At 51.0% G+C, this 21,295-nt stretch overlaps 1 protein-coding gene across 1 annotated transcript in view; it reads right to left on the bottom strand.

Annotated features, from left to right (window-relative positions):
* Positions 1–21,295, bottom strand: part of GIGYF2 (GRB10 interacting GYF protein 2) — a 1,757,193-nt gene that overhangs the window by 871,723 nt on the left and 864,175 nt on the right. Inside the window, exon 15 of the mRNA XM_078666006.1 lies at positions 12,065–12,228. Coding sequence (XP_078522132.1) covers positions 12,065–12,228 — 164 coding nt within the window. The remainder of the gene's footprint in view (positions 1–12,064; positions 12,229–21,295) is intronic.

Raw genomic sequence — 21,295 nt, 5'->3', positions numbered from 1 at the left:
AAAAACAGACTCTTTCTTCTGCAGCTATTTTTTCAACAGCAAAAGAAAAAATGTGCTGTATTTTGGAACATTTCTGGGTCTCCTCCACGGTAATCCACTAGCTCTGGGTACCTTTAGAATCCTCAGGGTGTTGGAAACCAAGGGCGCAAATTTGATGTTGATACCTTATGTGGACAAAACGTTACGGGGGTCTAAGCCCGAACTACCCCAAATACCTATAACTTGCGCTCAAGAGATGCTAACAGTTGCTAGAGAGATGAACTGATTAATATGGTAATATGAGACAACCTTAGGCAAAAAGGACGAATATGTCCTCATGAGTGTGCTACTCTGATGTTCACATAGCAATTTATAGCTACTAGCAAAGCTAAGTCTCAAGAGAGATGCTGCAAGGAAGCTTCATGAAATTGCTCACAGAGAGGGACTGAGCCTATAAAAAAATATATATGTTTCGCTCATTTCGCTCTCGAGATAGTATGACATTCTGAAAGGTGAAACACTTTAGGTTGCTTAAAGAATTCCTTACTTAAAGGGAATATGGAAAATGTTTACAAGGAAATCTTCTATAAGCTGTAATGAACGAGCTACTTACCTTCGGTATCTATGTATCTGGTAGAGACATAGTCTAGCCACACATGGGTGGTAAGAGACCCCCAAGGCGATAGCAAAGGGGAGAGTGGGGTGGGAAAAACACAAATCGAACCCATACTGTACAACTCAGAGCGTAGGGTTGGAAATGAATATGCTACTTACCAGTATGCATCTGTTCTTGGCATGTAGGGCTGCTAACATTCATATCTATTGCATAGATCGCCGCCTAGTGTTGGGTCCGGATGATTGCACATTGTTGTCCTGGAAGAGTCTTCGAAGTATCACGAGATAGGTGGCTCCTCCCCTGGACTACAGTGCGCATGGGCATCGACTCCATCCCCAGATTGTTTTTAGCTATTGTGGCAGAGATGGAGTGAAATAGTGTAAAGGATGTCCATGTTAATGATTGAATGCAAGAGAGTATCTGCAGCCGCTACGGGCACCGGGGAGGAGGGTGGGCGATATGAATGTTAGCAGCCCTACATGCCAAGAACAGATGCATACTGGTAAGTAGCATATTCAGTTCGAGGCATGTGGGCTGCTAAATTCATATCTATTGCATAGAATACATAGCAGTCCCTCCATTAACGGCGGTTGCCCGTGCCAGCTGCAGAAGTCTGAAAAAGTGTCTTGAGAACAGCCTGTCCTACAGCTGCTTGCTGCTTGGAATGCACATCGACACAGTAATGTTTGGTAAATGTGTGCGGTGTAGCCCACGTGGCTGCTCTACAAATGTCTTCCAAAGGAATGTTCCCTAGGAAAGCCATGGAGGCCCCCAACTTGCGTGTGGAGTGCGCCCTTGGGGGTATTGTTAAGGTACGTTTAGCTTTTTGATAACAGATTTGAATGCACTTAACAATCCATCTGGCTATTCCTGCTTTGGAAATAGGGTTGCCTTTGTGCTGTGCTGAGAAGGCAACAAAAAGTTGTTGTGTTTTCCTAAAGTGTTGTGTTCTGTCAATGTAGTACATCAACGCCCTTCTAACGTCCAATGTATGGAGCATTCTTTCCGCCACTGTTTGTGGGTTTTGAAAGAATGCGGGCAGGTCAATAGTTTGGTTGATATGAAACTGTGACATCACCTTCGGAAGGAATTTTGGGTTAGTGCGTAGTAGTACCCTGTTTGAATGAATTTGTATGAATGGCTCCTGGATTGTGAGCGCTTGCAGCTCACTAACACGCCTGAGCGATGTAATAGCAATGAGAAAAGCCACTTTCCATGTCAGGAACTGAATTTCGCAGGAGTGCAGTGGCTCAAACGGTGGGCCCATCAGCCTAGTGAGGACCACATTGAGGTTCCACACTGGAGCTGGTGGTGTTCTCGGAGGAATGACTCGTTTCAGTCCCTCCAGGAAGGCTTTAATGGCAGGCACTCTGAAGACAGAGAGATGTTGCCTGTTCTGGAGATAAGCCGCTATGGCGGATAAGTGTATCCGAATGGAAGCGTACGCTAGATTGCATTTGTAAAGATGTAACAAATAGCAGATGATGTTAGGAATGGATGCATCTAGCGGGTTGATATTGTTATCTGTACAGTAAATGACAAACCGCTTCCATTTTGCTGCATAGCAAGCTCTGGTAGTGGGCTTCCTTGCCTCCCGTATGATATCCATGAATTCAGGAGGCAGGTTGAGGTAGCCAAACTCTAGGACCTCAGGAGCCAGATCGCCAGGTTGAGCTGTTGCGGATCTGGATGCTGAATGTCGCCATGGTTCTGCGTCAAGAGGCTTGGAGATAGATGCAGCCTTTGATGCGGTAACACGGAAAGTTCTAGAAACGTGGTGTACCATGGTTGGCGTGCCCACGTTGGAGCAACCAGGATGAGTGTCATCGAGTGTTGCTTTAGCTTTCTTGCCACCAGCGGAATTAGAGGCGCTGGGGGAAAAGCGTACGCAAATCTGCCTGACCAGTTCATCCATATCGCATTCCCCTGCGATTCCGGGTGAGGGAACCTGGCGGCAAAGCTTTGGCATTTTGCGTTTTCCCTTGTGGCAAAGAGGTCTATCTCCGGATGACCCCACTGTTGGAAGTACGGGTGGAGTACTGATGGATGTATCTCCCACTCGTGCATTTGATGGCTTTACCTGCTGATCAGATCCGCCATCTGATTGTCCTTGCCCGGGAGGTGTTCCGCCATGAGGAAGATGTTCCTCTGAATGGCCCACTTCCACATGCTCTGAGCCAGATGAGACAGCTGTGGAGAGTGAGTACCTCCCTGCTTCTGGATGTAGTACATGGCTGTCATGTTGTCCGTCCGGATCAACACGACCTTGTTGCACAGATGTATTTTGAAGGACTTGAGCGCCATGAAGATTGCCATCAATTCCAGGTAGTTGATGTGCAACCTCTGTTGCTGCGTTGACCACAGTCCCTGCACCGTGTAGTGGAGCACATGAGCTCCCCACCCTTGGAGAGATGCGTCCGTTGTTAGGGTAATCTGTGGCACAGGCTCTTGGAACGGTCGTCCCTTGCAAAGGTTGTGTGGAGTCCACCAATGCAGAGAGTTGTATGCCCGACCGGTCACCAACACTAGGTCTGTCAGTTGTCCCTGAGCCTGTGTCCACTGATTTGCCAAGCATTCTTGGAGCGGGCGCATGTGCAACCTTGCGTGCGGGACTATGAAGATGCAGGAGGCCATCATGCCTATCAACTGCATGAACACTCCCGCTGGTAGTGAGTGTTGCGGCCTGAACCTCTGGATGAGCGACTGAATGTTGTCGATCCTGACCGGGTTTGGCTGAGCCATAGCGGTCAGGGTATTTATTGTCGTGCCCAGATACTGCCGCACATGGGCTGGTTGAAGGTGCGACTTTGGGTAGTTTAGCGAGAACCCCAGACTGTGAAGGAGGCGAATGGTGTGGGACATGTCTGCGGCGCACTGTTGTTCTGACTTTGCTTGAACGAGCCAGTCGTCTAGGTAAGGGTAGACATGTATGTTCTGCCTCCTGAGGTGCGCCGCAACTGTCACCAGACACTTTGTAAACACTCTGGGGGCAGTGGTCACTCCGAAGGGTAGGACTTTGAACTGATAGTGCCTGTTTTGGATGGTGAACCTGAGGTATTTTCTGTGGGACGGGTGGAGTGGTATGTGAAAATAAGCATCCTTGAGGTCCAAGGTTGCTAGGAAGTCCCCTTGGTTCAGCAGGGGAAGAATCTGCTGCAGTGTAAGCATGTGAAAGTGTTCTGACAGTATATACAGGTTGAGGGGGCGTAGATCCAGAATGGGTCTGAGGGATCCGTCCTTCTTTGGGATAAGGAAGTACAGGGAATAGACCCCTGTGCTTTCCTCCTCCACTGGTACGAGCTCGATTGCGCCTTTTTGCAGCATCACCACTACTTCCTGCTGCAATAAGTGCAAGTGCTCTGCCGACATAGGACGTTGTTTTGGGGGAATGTTGGGCGGAGTGGATGTTAACTCCAAACAATAACCGTACTGGATAAGCTGTCTTACCCACCTGTCTGTGGTGATGGATGTCCAGACTGGCAGGAACTGCTGGAGTCTCCCCCCGACAGGTGTTGTATGGTCGGGGGGCAGTGACAGAGAGTCACTGTTTGTTGGCGGCAGAGGAACGGGAGTTGTTGTTTCCTCTGCCCTTGGCACTATTACCTCTGTAACCCCCTCTACCCTGCTTGGGGTACGAGGATTGTGCGCCACCCTTTGTGAATTGTGTCTGTTGACCCAAGTGTCCTCTGGTAACACCACGTGCACCTGAGCGACGAAAAGTGCTCCCCCTGAATTGTTGAGACTGAAGCGCCCCCATGGACTTAGCTGTCTCATTGTCCTTTTTAATTTTTTCGAGGGTGGTGTCAACGTCTGGGCCAAACAGTCTGTCAGGATTAACGGGCTGGTTGAGTATTGTTGTCTGAATGTCAGGTTTAAACCCTGATATGCGAAGCCATGCTTGTCGCCTTAACATGACACTAGTGTTAATCGCCCTAGCCGCTGTATCCGCCACATCATGTGCACACTTTATTGCAGCGTTTGAGATGAGCTTTCCTTCTTGTATGAGCATTTCGGCTCCCTCCTTAAACTGATCAGGTAGGTGTTGAAGGAGCTGTTCTAGGGTGTCATAATGCGCCCTATCATATCGTGCCAATAGTGCCTGTGTGTTTGATATACGCCAGATATTGGCAGCCTGCGCAGCCACTCTTTTGCCCGATGCCTCAAGCACTTTCGACTCCTTGTCTGGGGGAGGAGCTTCACCCGTTGTTTGGGAGTTCGCCCTCTTTCGGGCATTGGCGACGACCAACGAGTCCAGAGGCAACTGTCCCCGAATATATGCAGGGTCCCCAGGTGCTGGTCTGTATTTCTTTTCGATACGTGGGTTCACCACTCTCGCCCTGGTAGGCTCCTTAAAGATCTCTGGGGCATGCTTAAGGACACCTTTCAGCATAGGAAGTATCTTAACTGTTCTTTCTGAGACAGAGAAAGTGTCAAACAAGAAATCTTCTTCCACTGGGTCAGCATGCATGTCCACATCATGATTTGCAGCTGCCCGCTCTATTAAGGCATTGAATGCCGCAGAATCTTCAGTTGGGGATGTACGTGCACCAAAAACCTGTGGGTCCTGTACCCCCTGATGGCCTCCCTGGTCACCAGTGTCGTCATATGAGTCCTGTTGTACATCAGGGTCATTGTTGTCCGGGAAATTGTACTGGTCATCCTGGTCATCATCCTCTCCCCCTGACTGGTTGGGGGAAGGTGACGGACTCCTCCTTGGTGTAGGTTGAATAGGTTCCACAAGGGCAGGAATGTCATGTGCTGGCCTTTTCTTTTTTAGTGGAATGACATAGGATTGCAATGGTTGGGAAGTGATCTTTCTTTTATAGAGGGTCAATTTCCCTGTTTCTGCATCGATGTAATGCTCAGATTGTTCTTCTGAGGCTTGATGTCGATCCAATCGGCCACTTTGCGTCGAAGGTTCTGACGTTTCAGATCTCTTCTGCACCGATTTGGGTGCAAATGCCTTCGGTGCCACCTTCGGCGGTAGTGTGTACAGAAGCTTGGTGGAAGTCTTGGCAGGTGCGTCCACTTGTTTTGGACCCGACGGCGTAAGAGTCGTCGACGTGGAAGCCTTCTCCCGAATACGTTTGAGGGAGTCAGCGACCTGCTTTGGGAAGGAAGCGGAGGGTTTGGTAACCGATGCCTCATGTCCGGCACTATCGGAGGCCTTTGGCGTTGAAGCGGAGGCCGCCGACGAATCTTCGGTAGCGACGGTCCGTGCCTCCGTTACAGGCTTAGGCGCCGATGCCGTTGCTTTAGATTTGTTGTCTTTGTGCCGATGCGTAGTGCCTCCGGACTCTGTGTCGTGGGCCTGTGCAGACTTTGGATCGACGGCTTTAGTGGACATTGCCGGTGTAACTGTGCCCGACCCATGATGGACGACAGTCTTCGAGGACGGGTCCTTGGGCACCTTCTGCGGCGCTGTTGACTCGACAGCCTTCTTCGACTTCGGAGAGCCTGAGGCCGACGGAGTCGATGGGGGAGCAGGTTTTGTGATTTTTGATGGGACGTCGGCCATTTTAGGTGTTGTCGAAGCCGTAGGTTTCGGTTTTGTTTTCGATGGGACGTCGGCCATCTTAGGTGTGGTCGATTCCGAAGGTTTCGGTTTCGATACGCGCAATGGCGTCTCCGCTGTTGTGTCCGTGGCCGGGCCAGAAGGCGGGGCCGGGGATAGCGGGGCAGGGTCGTGGGTAAGGCCGAGTGGCGATCCCGTGACCTGAGCCTGAATCATGTAACTTTCGGGGCATAGCTCTTCCTCCGAGCTATCTTCCGCGGCCCCATAAACTTCTTCGTCGTCCCCTACCTCCTCGACGTATTCAAGGTCTTGGCCCAGTCCTTCGACATCTTCCTCGGGATCGGCCTCGACCTCCGTCGACGGTGGTGAAATCTGAAGATGATGGCTGCGGCCTTCTTCTGCGGGGTCGTCGAATATGTCGTCGGGTGCCGGAGCTGCTCGCCGTGCCTCGAGGCGCGCCGCGCGCCGAAGCTTGAGCGTTTTCTTGGACCTGAATTTTGAGCAGGCCATGCAGTTGTCCTCGTTGTGGTCCGGCGAGAGGCATTTGTTACAGACTGGATGCACGTCGATATGTGGGTACTTGGACCCACAGACGGGGCAGAACTTGAACGGACTCCGTTCCATGGTAAGATCGTCGGGGTCTTGCTGCGATGAGAGGGCCTCGATGTCCGAAGAGTTACTCGACTCCGCAGAATTCCGACTCGAAGAGTGGGATGATGCTCGAGACCGCACGCTAACAATACCGACGCAGGTAACGAAGGCCTTTTGGCCTTAAGAAGTAAGTTTTTTCGATTCCGACAAGGAGACGTCGAAATCACATCCGAACTCAATGGCGGAAAAAAACAATCTGGGGATGGAGTCGATGCCCATGCGCACTGTAGTCCAGGGGAGGAGCCACCTATCTCGTGATACTTCGAAGACTCTTCCAGGACAACAATGTGCAATCATCCGGACCCAACACTAGGCGGCGATCTATGCAATAGATATGAATTTAGCAGCCCACATGCCTCGAACGGATACATGACATGAGCATGAGCCTGGGCAGAGTAGAGCTATGAAAACAGAATGAAGTATCCACATCCTGTGTTGGGGTGAAGTGAAAGCGTCACCCTGCGGAAGGATCAAGCCACCCGGAGGGAGGCGAGCATAGAAAGCCCAACCTAAAAAGGTCCTCGCTGAAAGGGCGGCTAGACTATGTCTCTACCAGATACATCGTTACCGAAGGTAAGTAACTCGTTCGTCTGATAGAGACGTCTAGCCGCGGATTCCTCAACTTAGAATAGATACCAAAGCCATACCCATAGAGGAGGCGGGTCTGCGACTGAACCCCAATGAGTTGCTAAAGCAACAGAACCATCAACAAGGCGACGACCCACGGTGGGGACCACACCCAGCGCAGCAACACCAGACCATGAAGCTCAGAAAGAGCGAAAAACATTGGGAGGCAAAGGTACTACAAGCAGTCAACGAACAGCATAAAAAACCCCATATGCATACCGGGTGAGAGAAAGAAAATATATGCTAGATATGTTTGTGTGAAAGGGAAAGTTCATGACTTAGCAAGAAGTGGAACTGAACCCAGGGGCTGAAGAACCCGCAGCATCTGACGTGCTGACCATAAATAAAACCCAGAGGGAAGACAACTGGTATGACAGAGTCAACACATACCAGGCCAGCATGCACAACAGTGGAAGAAACACAGTTGAATCCAATACCAGCCTAATACATAGGACAGTATTGGCAGGATGCCGACCCATGAACATAAAATGCCAGTAGTAGCAGAAACAGAAGACACGCCGTTAGAGAGTCACTGTCATGAGGCATGTAAAAGGGCTGACTGCAACCATCAGAAGCACCCAAAACCGGATTACAGTAAGAATGATAGTCAAGTGGAAGATTAAACAAAACCGAAGCATACCCTGCAGATGGTAGAACCACACGAAGTAGAACAAGAACCCTCCTGTAGGGGTGCGTGAGTAGCCTAGATGCAAGAGACGTCATCGCAAGAAGGCAACCGGCAAGGAGGCACCAAGCAAGCTGGATAGCCATATAAGAGCACTTAGGCGAGGAGACCGCGTCAATGACCCCGGACACCGAATGAAGGAACGTAGACAGCAGGATTTTGCTGTGTAACAGCACAGCAGATATAGAGGCAAAGAATTATGCCTAGAAATGAAGCGCAACACAGAGGACGCTAAAGTACCAACAGTGATGATGAAGCAGAAGTGGACAGAACAATGTCCAGACTAGTAAGCCACATCATTCCTTCACCCAGGAGAAGCAACGGTCCCTTGCAAGATAGAGGAGGATACGGAGCTAGACACGACAGTCTGAAACAGTCAGGACCAATCGAATAGTCCAAGGACAAAAGAAGCTAGTATCCTAAAGAGAATACTCCACTTGACTGGTACAGCAGGAATAAAAGCAGAACTGCGTAAATCACTTTTGTGGAAAGCAGCAGGGAAATGTGTAAAAACTCCTTTTGGGAAAGTGCCCCGAAAACAAGGGCACAAGGCAAGGTAGAGTAGAAAAGTATATGGCGGAAACTGCCACCTAGAAAGATAAGCCCAGTAAGGGCTGGAGTACGAAAATGTTTGTTCACCCCAGTCCTTAAACGGGAGGAGGGAACCAGCACCACAGAAGTGATTTTGTTCACCCCAGTCCTTTAAACAGGAGGGGAGAAGCAGAGCCACAGGAGGGGAGAAGCAGAGCCACAGAAGTGTAAGAATCAACGCAACACCCTATGATAGCAATCATACCAGGGTATATTCCCAGGTTGCATCAACACTAAGAAGCGTACGACATAATGGTTGTATCTAGGAGCAAAATGAGGAGAGGGTGTCAGTGGTGAGAACTGCGCCTGAACTGAACATAACAAGGCCCTAAGATAGTGACTGGCAAAAGAAGAGCAGCCATCAAGGGCAAGAGGATCACAGCGACACTAAAAAACACCCCCTTGAATATAGGCGAGGCAGACGCCATACGGTAAGGAACCCATACCGAGGCAGTGAAGGATTACCAGAGCCAACTGCACCGAAGGTGCAATGGAGTGATGGTAACGTCAGGATCGCAGAACGGCATAAAAGGGAAGCCCACAGCAATATTGTGGCGAAAAACTCCATAGGAGCGTACCAAGGCTAAGGCAGTCACCGAATAGCCTATAAATATCCCACATACGGTACGTGTCAACCCCTGCGAGGGGAAATCCTCTTGGGCAAAACACACATTCCGAGGGCAGAAAGGGAAGACAGAAGCAGCGTTCAGGCTGAACGTAAAGAATACGGAGATGGCGGAATCACCGCCTACATTATCCGGGTGCTACGTACATTGTCCGGGAAACAACTGTAGCGCAGTCAAGCATGGCGGAACAAGGCCACCGACCAAGCAAGAGCTTGTCGGACCAAGCCAGTGGCATCAAGAGACAAGCGGAGGGAGAATTGCGCCATTCCCCTGCCATCATGCAGTAGGCAGATTAATTCAACCCACGGGCCTTCTGGAATTGAAGGTAAAAGGGCCTCGACCAAGTCCCAAAGGGAGGAGGATGCACGTGCAAACACGCAAGCTGTATTCACGGTGCGGATGCGAGCACTGGCAACCACAAGCGTCTAACCACCCAGACTCACTGGTGGGAGGCAACAGAGGCAGGGCGGAGGAAGACTAAGTCGAAGGCTGCCTGAACAACTAGGCCCTGAGCCCTAGGATGAAGGGACAGACAGTGCGGATCATTAGGGGCAGGACTATGTCGACAAGCTATAGCCCGATCAACAGGGTCACCCGAGGAAGGCATTGCCCATGTGCCCAGCATGATGTCAAACAAGGATGCCCCTAGGGGCAGCACAGGCTCCACTTCAACCGGCTTCATATGGAGAAGATCCAAAAAAGGATCAGAAGGCAGAGGAACCACAGGAGGCTTAAAACAAAGAATTGCAGCCGCCCTGTGAATAGCTCGTGCGTAGGCAGCACTAGCTTCAGTTGCCATCCGGGGAGGTGACAATAACCCATCTGTAGGAGAGGGCTGGAGACTAACCCGTCCACTGGAGAGCAACAGTGGAGGAGCAGGAGACTGAGCCGGAGTCCACGCCACACAAGGTACCTGCACCATGGGCTGAAACGGCCGCAGATCAGGGGAGTCCAGAAGAGCGTCAGCGTGTGGCATAAGAGAAGGCGTAGGCGCCGGAACCGGCGTCGACCGACACCGCTTGGGAGTCGCATGGATGTCTGAGAGGTCAGGAACATCAACCTCCTGAAATAGAGGAGACGTGGACGCCAGTACTGGCATCGACGGACGTCGAGCCAGAGTCGTTTGGACGTCGAGGACCTGCAAGGGGGCCTCGGCCTGGGCGTCGTCCGACATCGACCCCACTGCAACATGTGGGGAACAGGGAGTCAAGCCCGAAGCCGCCTCAGACGTCGACGCGGGATCCGCTCAGGGCTATGCGGAGACAGATGGGGTGGGCTGGACGGACGACTGGGAAGACCCACTGGGCCGTGTCCTGTCGTCGCCGTCTCAGCTCTGGAATTGGAGTCGATGCACAGAGAGGGCGAAGACCAGACATGAGTGCATTCCACACCCATGGGACCCGAAAGCGCACCAGGGAGAGGGGTTACCCAAAATAAGAGCGGAGTGCTGCAGAATAAGCCTCCATTTGGGCTTGTGTCGCTCCGACAAGTGGAAGGGGGGGGGGGTGGGGGGTAAGGAGGAGACGACCGCCGGACACCCATCCCGGCAGGGAGCGAGAAGAGCAGGCGCCAGCATCACGGGAAGGGGAGGAAGACCTCCTGGACCTACGTATGTGTTTACCCTCCGAACGACGCCTGTGGAAGCAACCTCGGGAGTGGGCTCCATCCCGAGAGGGAGAACAGTGCCGCGAAGGAGTAGGACCAGACAGCCGTGCAGCCAACAATTTCGGCGGATGCTCCCGTAAGGACTTCGGTTTCATCCGCTGACAACCGTCACATTCTTTGGAGTCGTGGTGCACCCCGAGGCACTACATACAGATGCCGTGCGGGTCCGTCACGGACATCTGACGTGCACAGGTCTCACTCGCCTTAAAGCCCGAAGGCATCGAAAAGACCCGAAAAACAGGTCAAGGAACCGCTGGTTTTCCAGGATCCGCATTGAGACGCGGAAAGGAAGAAAACTGACGCCAGCGCACTGGGAGGGGCATATATGGCTTCACTGACGTCGTACGGGGACAATGTTAGGGTGGAGCCACGTGATGCCGCCCCCAGCATGCAGATGTGCTGCTGCGGAAAGTTTTCCGGATCCAGTCCGACGCCTGGGGATATTCTAAGTTAAGGAATCTGCAGCTAGACGTCTCTATCAGATACTGGCAATAAGTAACTCAATTGAGGATCTGACCTCACTAAATATCATAGGTAAGGAAAGAAGCCTCTTTCTGCATTCTACAGCACTGAAGATTTTCCGATGCAGAACCTATTCAATTTTTAAGTTCAAGAGTACTATATGATGATCTTTTTGCTTCTTCTAGAATGTTTTATGCATTACCTCCAGTAACACCCAACGGTTCGATACTCTAATGGGAACTAGATGAGCAATTAACAAGTCACCACAATGCAATGCCAAGCACTTAGAAAAATACTTTGTCCAATATGCAGGACAATATTTTATTTTCCCTGACAATGTATTGCATTAACTATTTAACTTGAGAGAATTTGTTTTAGGGAAAACAGGAGAATAATGTTGCTATTAATGACACTGTGGGCAATAAATGTAAAACCTAATAAACAGTACAAAACCAGGATACTGGCCGGTAACCAAACTGTCTCAGGAACCAAAGAGCGGTCAAATAGCTATCTAGTCAAGATTTGGGTAAAGGGTCACAGCCTCACAGGTATACAAGGGAATGATATCCAATGTTAGTCACTAGTGCAAATATATTCTAGTGTACATATGGCAGTGCCAAACGCAACACTAATTTGTGAAAACTTACCAGCAACTGAGGCACAGGCCCAGACGTAAAAGGCACTCTTCCCCACAACTTCATCAGATCTCCGAGGGGCTGGAAGCTATCATCACAGGCTCTTCTTACCAACAAGGACATTGTGAAGTAACCTGCTTGGCACCATTCTGCCATCTCTCGATTACTGAAGGGACCTGCAGTGTCAGAAGAAAAAGTATTCAGGCTCAATGATTCGCCCAAAATGGTGTGGTATATACTGCCTCACTCAAACACTATTCCAAATCCTTGGTGCCCACCTTCCTGGAATAACTGTTCAAACACCCTGATAGATTATAATATTTAATGCACAAAGCAGGAGAGGCAGACCACAGCATGTAACAAATTCTCTTTTAATTAATGCTACAAAAAAGCTTTACAGTGCTTGATTCCAAAACCGATCCAAATGTATAGCTGATGCATTCGTATCAAAGGCACAAAGTCAGTTATTTGTTTAAAAAAACATTAACTGCAGTCTTTTTACATTAATTCGATATACAGTCAACACGTTTCGTACCAAACTCAACAGAGCTTCCCTCAGGGCCCCAACTGTTGATCAAATCTCAATCTTTGTAGAAGAATAGCTTATTGCCTCTGGGTGTCACAAATTGACAAACCTTGACCAGGTAAATATACGTCAAAGGGATATATTGGAGAGTAACACATGGTCAAGTTTGGAGTATAAAATGGGTGTTCTACACGGGATAGGGTTGGAAAAAAGATGGTGCATACAAGAAAGACCCCAAGAGACAGGGACAGAGGTGTTAAAATGGAAAGGCCCATGTCCTCAAGTACATACATAAAGGCCAATCACTTGAATGTGCATTCCATCCTCACTGACTCCCATACTAACATGCCAGGTTTATCAGAAACCCAAAGCTCTGAAAGAAACATGATGTCACAAGAGTCCTACAAACCCACGTGTTCTGACCAATATATTAGGAACACGAGATAACCCTAGTCTCGAAACTGACCAGGTGCTTGGGTGGGAGTTCCAACCAGCCCCTTGAGAAAATACCACAGTGACCTGATTGCGAGTGTATTACTGTCTAAGCCTAACACCCAGGTTGGTATCTACGCTGGTCAACAAGGCTTGAACAAGCTGAAGATATCCTGGAATGTTGCTGGCCTTAAATTAAACTGAGTTGTTCCGACTGTGGGGGGCTTTGTAGACCCATTCAACATTTGTATGTTTCAGGAAACATGGGCAGTAGAGGAGGTGCCACGTATGGGATTTGTGTATATATTTGAAAATAACAAGGGCACCCAATACAGTCAGCGAGGGACCTTGAGAGTAGATTCTTTGTAAACAACAGTGGTCCCTTACAAGCAAAAGAATACAATTTAATATATATATATATATATATATATATATATAGACACAGTCGTTTCTATATTAGTGTGACATGTCCAGCCAGACAGAGGTCCAATATTTACTTCTTGGTAATATCAACAATTTACAAGGTGGGGCACAAGCCTGTACCCTCACTTAGCACTCATGAAACGTACATTAGGGAAACCTGAAACACAAAGGGCTTTTAGGCAAAAGCTTACGTTTCTGTTATTAGCACAGTTTCAATGGTAAAACAGAAGAATTCTACACCTTTACATATCAAATGACATAAGGTTCATAAACGTACAAAGTGCGCAATAATGTCGGCAGCGTTTCGATCCCACATCATTATGGGGATGATCATCAGGACATGTAATAAATGCCGAATAGATACAAGCCTCAATTGCCGTGGACGACCCAGGGTGGACCAAGGCTCTCGAACAGGTATCATGCAAAAAGTTTTCAGAAGGACGGAGGCCCAGAGTCGGGTTCCTGTATGAAGCGTCAAGTCAATTAGGGTAGTAAAAACGATCGCTTCAGTGAATGGCAAAATTGCCGAGAGAAACGTATGGGATTCGTGGCACACAGAATAGCCACCTCATCCTGTGGTAAGGGAAGACATTCGCGGGGGGGTTATGTATCTGGGTAAGTTCCCATTTGGGTTGTACGACAACTCAACTGGCGTCCCTCTTTGATGATATCCTGTGTATTTTGCTAATTTTTCCACTGAACCTTAAAATAGCATTGGTTAATGTCTATTCCAGGCCCGTAAAGAGCAGTCAAGAAGCTTTGCCCTTAGACCACTTTATTCCCAGGCTTCCCAAAAATGTCTGGATGGTCTTAGGCGGAGTTTTTTCCCATTCAATTTGAGCCCTTGATTGACTTTAATGGTACGTTACCCACTGATGAAGATGAGTTTTGGGCCATTCCAGAGACTAATATCTCTACAATCAGGGCATGGACACCACTGGCCCTTCAGATCAAGTCGCTCACCTTAAATCACTCTGAGAGCCTGTAATGGCTTAACCAAATCGGATTCTCCTGGGAACTATACTTTTAATAAGATTGGCCATGGTTCCGTTTTAGATTATATCATGGTGGAAACCAGGATTTGGGGTAAGGTTGTTGATTTTACTGTCTTGCCTCGACATGATAGTGATCACAATGCCTTGATCTTGGACTTGCAGTTGCCTGCCACTGGAATCAGGGGAATGGGCGGAAAAGCGTACAGAAAGCTGTACGACCAGTTGATCCATAACGCATTCCCCAGAGTCCCCTGCTGGTAATACCTGGATGCGAAGTCTCGGCATTTGCTGTTGCCGGCGGTGGCGAACAGATCCACGGCTGGAGTGCCCCACCTGGCGGAGACGTTTTCGAGCACTTCGTCGCTTATGACCCACTCGTGGTTTTCCTGGATCAGTCTGCTGAGTGCGTCCGCCTGAGCATTCTGCACACCTGGTAGCCGTTATCATCAGTCCTCTGGCTAGCAGCCAGTGCCAGATCGCCTGCGCTTCCTGTGACAGTGTGCGCGATCTCGAGCCCCCCTGCTTGTTGAGGTAATACATCGTGGTCGTATTGTCCGTCTGTACAAGCAGAGAGTTGGTCTGGAAGGACGGATGAAAGGCCTTCAGCGCCAAGTGAACAGCTCTGAGTTCCAGGAAATTGATGTGGTACGTGGACTCCGTCGGGGACCACGTTCCTTGGATCTGTAGCTGTCCGGAATGTGCTCCCCAGCCGTGGAGAGAAGCATCCGTTGTGAGAAGTTGGCCTGATATATGATGCTCACTAGTTCTAGTGATCACCTTGTATCAGTCCAAACAACCCTTATGGTGATTGGTTGTAAGTCAACCTTATAGACCAGCTATCCTAATGATAGCATGGACAAAGCAGTCTTAGGCTAAACTCTTTTGGCATGTGAAGCCAGCTGTTTTACCACATATAACCCCTTGAATACCAGATGAAAGGACACCACACAGGTTGTTATGAAAATAAACAGTATATTTATTAATAACAAACACCTCTGAACTCTTTATGAGATCAGAGGGCTAAGCACATGACAATCTCTTAGGAATAATACGATAAGTTGCACAAAATTACAATGGTGCCCTAGGGGCACGACAAACCATATACTAAGTAAATGGTATAAGGAAATCGATAGAAGGAATGGAGCTGTCCAGAGGCTGTAGGACCGCTGGGACTACGCTATCCTAACTTTAGGTAAGTAATAGGAGGCCCACGGAACGCGGGTGCAGAGTGTGAACTCACATGCGGGATGTGTAACAACGTCTATGGACAGTACAGTTCAAGAAAAAGGTGAGTACGGACAATCCTGACTAGTTAGGACTAAAACGACTGTGAATCTGGACACTAGGAAAGTCAATCTACCCTTGAGCACCGAAATGCTCTTGTTACCTCACCCACGGGCTGCGGGTGCATAGGTGCGAAGTCGTGTCGGGTTTCTGCGTTGAAGTCTATGGAGCCTGGAAGAAAAGATGCTGCAGGCGACCAGGAGGAAGATGTCCGGTGTGATCCAAGGGTGGATCAGGGATGCTGAAGACCTGAAAGCAGAGGGGACAATGTTCAAAGTCACTAGCCAGTGACTGGAGTGGAACCAGGAAGGAACCAGATGTCGTCGTCGCGATCAGGTGAAGAGTGGACGCTTGACTCCGCAGCCACGTGGACCAGGAGGTGTCTTCGACGACCAGGATGGAGGCACGAGCTGTCCCACGCAGGCTCTCGCTGTCGGCAGTGTCTGTTCCGGATTCGGCGTCAACAGGCCTTGGCAAAGGCAACCCACGCGGTGAGTGGAAAAGACGTCTGGTGCGGACTAGGAGAGTCCGGGGTGCTCCTCTTTTGGAAGGGAGCAAGGGCCAGTCTGGAGCAACCAGACCAGCAGTGTAGTTTTCAAAGTTCGTCGTCTAGGAGGCCACTAGCCAGCCGGCAAGTGACCAGACAACACGTCAAGCAGCAAACAGGCAGAAGGGCCCCACGCAGATCTTGTGGAAGCTGGAGGGCTGATCTTCGGTGCAGGAGCTGCTCGGGGCTGGGGCTTCTCAATCCCCAAAGCACTTGGTCGAGTTTACCTCGGGAGTCGTGCTGAAAGCGAAGTGCAGGTTCTTTCAAGATGGCCGGTCCCACGTGTCTCGTCGCACCCACGGATCTCAGCTGTGCTGCAGATGTGAGTTGAGGTCGGAGAGGTCTGGGAATCCGGGTCTAGTCGGGCTCTGAAGTCTGGATCCTCGAGGGAAGACGACAAAGGGAAGACGACAAAGGGAAGCCGCTGGACGCTTAATGGTGCCTGCAGTTGCAGGGTGGACACTCCTTGCCCACAAGGGAGATTCTTCAGTCTTCTGTGGAGTAGAACGTCGAAGTCCAGAGTTTCTTCTTGTAAAGTTGTTCAGGATAATCTAATTTGGAATGGGACCAGCTCCTACCTTTATTCTCCTAAAGGGGGCTGCACTAGTGACTAGGTCCCTCCCCTGGGTGGGACCAGGAAGGGGGGTGGTTACACCCCCTATCCTTTGTACGGTTTGGCGCCAGAGCTGGGGCAGGGATGCCCCAGCAACTGGTTTGAACCGGTGTATGCACAGGGCACCTTGTGTGCCCCAGGCATGTCTCATTCCTTTCAGGCCTGTCCTACCCAATACACAAAATCCTGTCTGGGGTGGTGCTAGCACCTCCCAAGGCAGGAAACCCTTTGTCCAAGCCTCCCTCGCTGGAAGGACTCCCAGCAGCAGGAGGTCAGACTTGTGTCTGTGGTGGCAGCATCCATTTTGTGATGCTGAGGCTCTGCTTAACTTTAACCGGGGTTCAGTTACATACATGTCGTGTCCCTATAGAAGGGTGGAATGCTACCCCCGTCGCCAGAACTGGCGAGTGGGTAGTATTCCAATTCAATCAGTCGGTTGCAGTCGGCGCAGGGCTTGGACCCCGGCATCCCTACCGGCACCGTCGGAGTCGAGAGACTTCGAAGTAGATCAAAAAAGGATCGTAAAAAGTTAGTCAAAAATTGACTAGGGTACAACTTTTTCCGGATCTGCGCTTGCTGGCGCGGAAAAAAGAAGAACTGACGTGAGCACGCGGAGGTGGCGTCTAAGTACTCTGACGACGTCATCACGGCGCCCACGACCCAGACGACGGACGCGGAGACGCGGACGACGCCTATCGACGCGCATGGGTACTGCTACGCAAAAAAAATTCCGGATCCAGTCTGACGCCTGGGGATATTCTAAGGTAAGGAATCTATCACTAACGTGTCTCTTTCAGATTCTATATTCCACAAGAGGATACTTCTGCCCCACTCTCCCCCACCCCTAATCATCGCTTGACGCACACTACTTTGGGGTTTAAATATCTGGAGATTTTCTGACGCTGCAGAGGTAAGTATGTTTGAAACAAAACCTACGAAGGGTTATGTGCATTTGCCAGGAGGAGATTGAGTGATGGTAAGGTCTACCCCTGACACTGCTTGAAAGGGCCACTATGTTTAAAATGGTGTCACTGGCCAAACTACTATATGCCCTTCAACACACATACTATCGAACTACGCTAAAGACGTTCTCTAAGATAGAGGGCGATCTACGGACCTTAATGTGGGAAGGCAAGAACCCCAGATTGGCCCTATCGACTCTCCAAAGAAATCAATACAACGGTGGCATTGCACTGCATTGCCAGACATACATGCCTATTATTGGGCATCCCATCTTATCAATGTCAATGATTGGATTTATTCCACCCCCCGGATCACTCCATCATTCGTTTAGAATGGTCACAGTGGGTGCTGAAATCTTATCTTCCTTACTTACATGGGAGTCGCGGAGCCCGCTAGCTTTACCCGGCAACCCAGGTGGCAATCACTTGGGCCTGAAAGCACGGACTAGGAGGGTTTTGAGGCGGATGCTGCAGGGGTAGGTGTGGACTGGCCTCGCTGTTGTCCCCGACCGCCGCCACGGCTGACTCCACGTCCACCATCGCGCTGGATGGTAGTCTGCGGCCCGTGGCTGGCAGGACGTGTGGGGGCGCCCCTTCCTTGGCCACGAAAGGAGCGAAAGGCAGCCGTTTGCTGGCGCGGGGCCGAGAAGCCCAAGGACTTGGCCGTAGCCCTGGAGTCCTTAAAGCGCTCAAGCGCATGGTCTGCCTTGTCGCCAAAGAGGCGACAGCCATCGAACGGCATGTCCATAAGTGTGTTTTGGACATCAGCCGAGAAGTTGGCAGATCTCAACCAGGCGTGGCGACGAATCGCCGCCGTTGTTGCCATCGCTCTGCCCAGGGATTTAGTATTATCTAGCCCACACCGGATGGAATAACGCGGCGCATCCCGACCCTCCACAAGGGTTTGGCAGAGTTTAGCCCGGACCTCCACCGGGCATTCTGGCAGCACGTCCGCGACCGTGCCCCACAGAGAGTGGGTGTAGCGGCCCAACAGGCATGCGGTGTAATGGACCGCAACCCTAAACTCAGGGAGGAGAATACTTTCTTCCCGTATTGCTCGTACCTCTTGGATTCCCGGTCGGGGGGAGCCGACGGGAATGCGGTCTGGGAATTAGAGGCCTGGATGACCAGGCTCTCGGGAGTGGGGTGGGTAGACAGAAAGCAAGGGTCGCCCGGAGCCGGTCGGTGGACCCTGGCCACGTTCCTATCCACAGGCTGACCTGTAGCAGGCTTGGACCAAGTGCCCAGAAGAACGTCTGATAAGGCCTCATTAAACGGCAGCAGAGGCTCGGCTGAGCTTGACTGCGGTTTAAGGACCTCAGTGAGGAGTTTAGTCCTCACGGTCGCGACGGGGGGCTCAAGGCCCAAGGCCTTGGCCGCCCTCATCAGCACCACGCTATAAGCAGCCCCCTCCTCCTTAGCCACGCTAGGAGGGGAGACAAAACCAGTGTCGGACGAAGTGTCCAGACCACTGGCATCCCCAAGCTCTTCTGTCCAGTCCGCAGAAGACTGGCACTCACGTGCCAGAGGGTCCTTAGACCCCTCCCAATCCCCCTCGTCACCCATCGCCTGGTACTCGGGCGAAAAGGATGGGGCTGGGTCGTATTAGTAAAAATCTCCCATTGGTGTCGAAAGCGGCGCCGCTCCGACGCCGGACCCGAATCGAGGGCAGGACCAGGGCCGGCGTCGGCCGTGGTCGGCGCCGGGGGCGACACCGTTGGGGTCGGCGCCGTCAGTCGTGAGGTCGACCGGCGGCGACCCAGATCCGGATCCTGTGGGGCCATGAGGCGTCGGGACCTAAGTCGCCGATGGCGCCGGGGCCGAAGCACCCGGCCCGCGTGGGGACCCAGTCGGGCCGCTTGGCCCGAAGGTGCTGCGGAACCCAACGGAGGAGCGAGCGACGAAGCCATCCATCTCCCCCGGCATCGCGTTCTGCTCAGGGACCGGCGGGTATGGAGCAGGCCGCGACACTTGCAGCTCCGGCAGAGCTGCGTGGGCGTTGTCGCCCGAACCCCAGGCCGCGTCGCGCGAGCATCGAGGAGAGTCAGAAGAGCGATGGTGCCTCTTCGACTACTTGTGCCTCTTACCTGAGGACTTCGAGCCGAAGACCAATGACGACTCCCGGAACTGTGGTGACTCCGGCCCCGCGACCGGTCCCTTGAACGGTCCCTCTACCTCCTTTCGGACCGGGACCTCGAGCGGCGCGGGGCGGAATGCCGAAGCTCGAGTCGCTTACGGGACCTCTCCCGTCTAGCTTTAGACGTCAGTGCCTGGCAGTCGGAGCAGGACTTGTCGTCGTGGTCCGGGCCTAGACAGTGCAGGCACCGGCGATGGGGGTCGGCAACCGACAGACTTCGAAGTAGATCAAAAAAGGATCGTAAAAAGTTAGTCAAAAATTGACTAGGGTACAACTTTTTCCGGATCTGCGCTTGCTGGCGCGGAAAAAAGAAGAACTGACGTGAGCACGCAGAGGTGGCGTCTAAGTACTCTGACGACGTCATCACGGCGCCCACGACCCCGACGACGGACGCGGAGCCGCGGACGACGCCTATCGACGCGCATGGGTACTGCTACGCAAAAAATTTCCGGATCCAGTCTGACGCCTGGGGATATTCTAAGGTAAGGAATCTATCACTAACGTGTCTCTTTCAGATTCTATATTCCACAAGAGGATACTTCTGCCCCACTCTCCCCCACCCTTAATCATCGCTTGACGCACACTACTTTGGGGTTTAAATATCTGGAGATTTTCTGACGCTGCAGAGGGAAGTAGGTTTGAAACAAAACCTACGAAGGGTTATGTGCATTTGCCAGGAGGAGATTGAGTGATGGTAAGGTCTACCCCTCACACTGCTTGAAAGGGCCACTATGTTTAAAATGGTGTCACTGGCCAAACTACTATATGCCCTTCAACACACATATTATCGAACTACGCTAAAGACGTTCTCTAAGATAGAGGGCGATCTACGGACCTTAATGTGGGAAGGCAAGAACCCCAGATTGGCCCTATCGACTCTCCAAAGAAATCAATACAACGGTGGCATTGCATTGCCAGACATACATGGCTATTATTGGGCATCCCATCTTATCAATGTCAATGATTGGATTTATTCCAACCCCCGGATCACTCCATCATTCGTTTAGAATGGTCACAGTGGGTGCTGAAATCTTATCTTCCTTACTTACATGGGAGTCGCGGAGCCCGCTAGCTCCTCCCGGCAACCCAGGTGGCAATCACGGTTTGGGTCAATGCTACAAAGTCCATGGATGGCAAGGTAAACCCTCTACAAAGACGCCTCTGTGGGAGGGGAGATGGCTACCTGAATTCAACAAGTTGTAAAGCTTCAGAGCCTGACATCATTCAGCATGGTAATATTGCACCGTTCTCCTCTCTACAGCGCAACTATACCATGCACAAAAATCAGTTCCTTAAATATGCACAAGTAAGACGTGCATGGAGG

The sequence above is a fragment of the Lissotriton helveticus genome, chromosome 11 (assembly GCF_964261635.1).
Source record: "Lissotriton helveticus chromosome 11, aLisHel1.1, whole genome shotgun sequence".
Classification (NCBI taxonomy): domain Eukaryota; kingdom Metazoa; phylum Chordata; class Amphibia; order Caudata; family Salamandridae; genus Lissotriton; species Lissotriton helveticus.
This window is presented reverse-complemented; position numbering and strand designations above follow the sequence as displayed.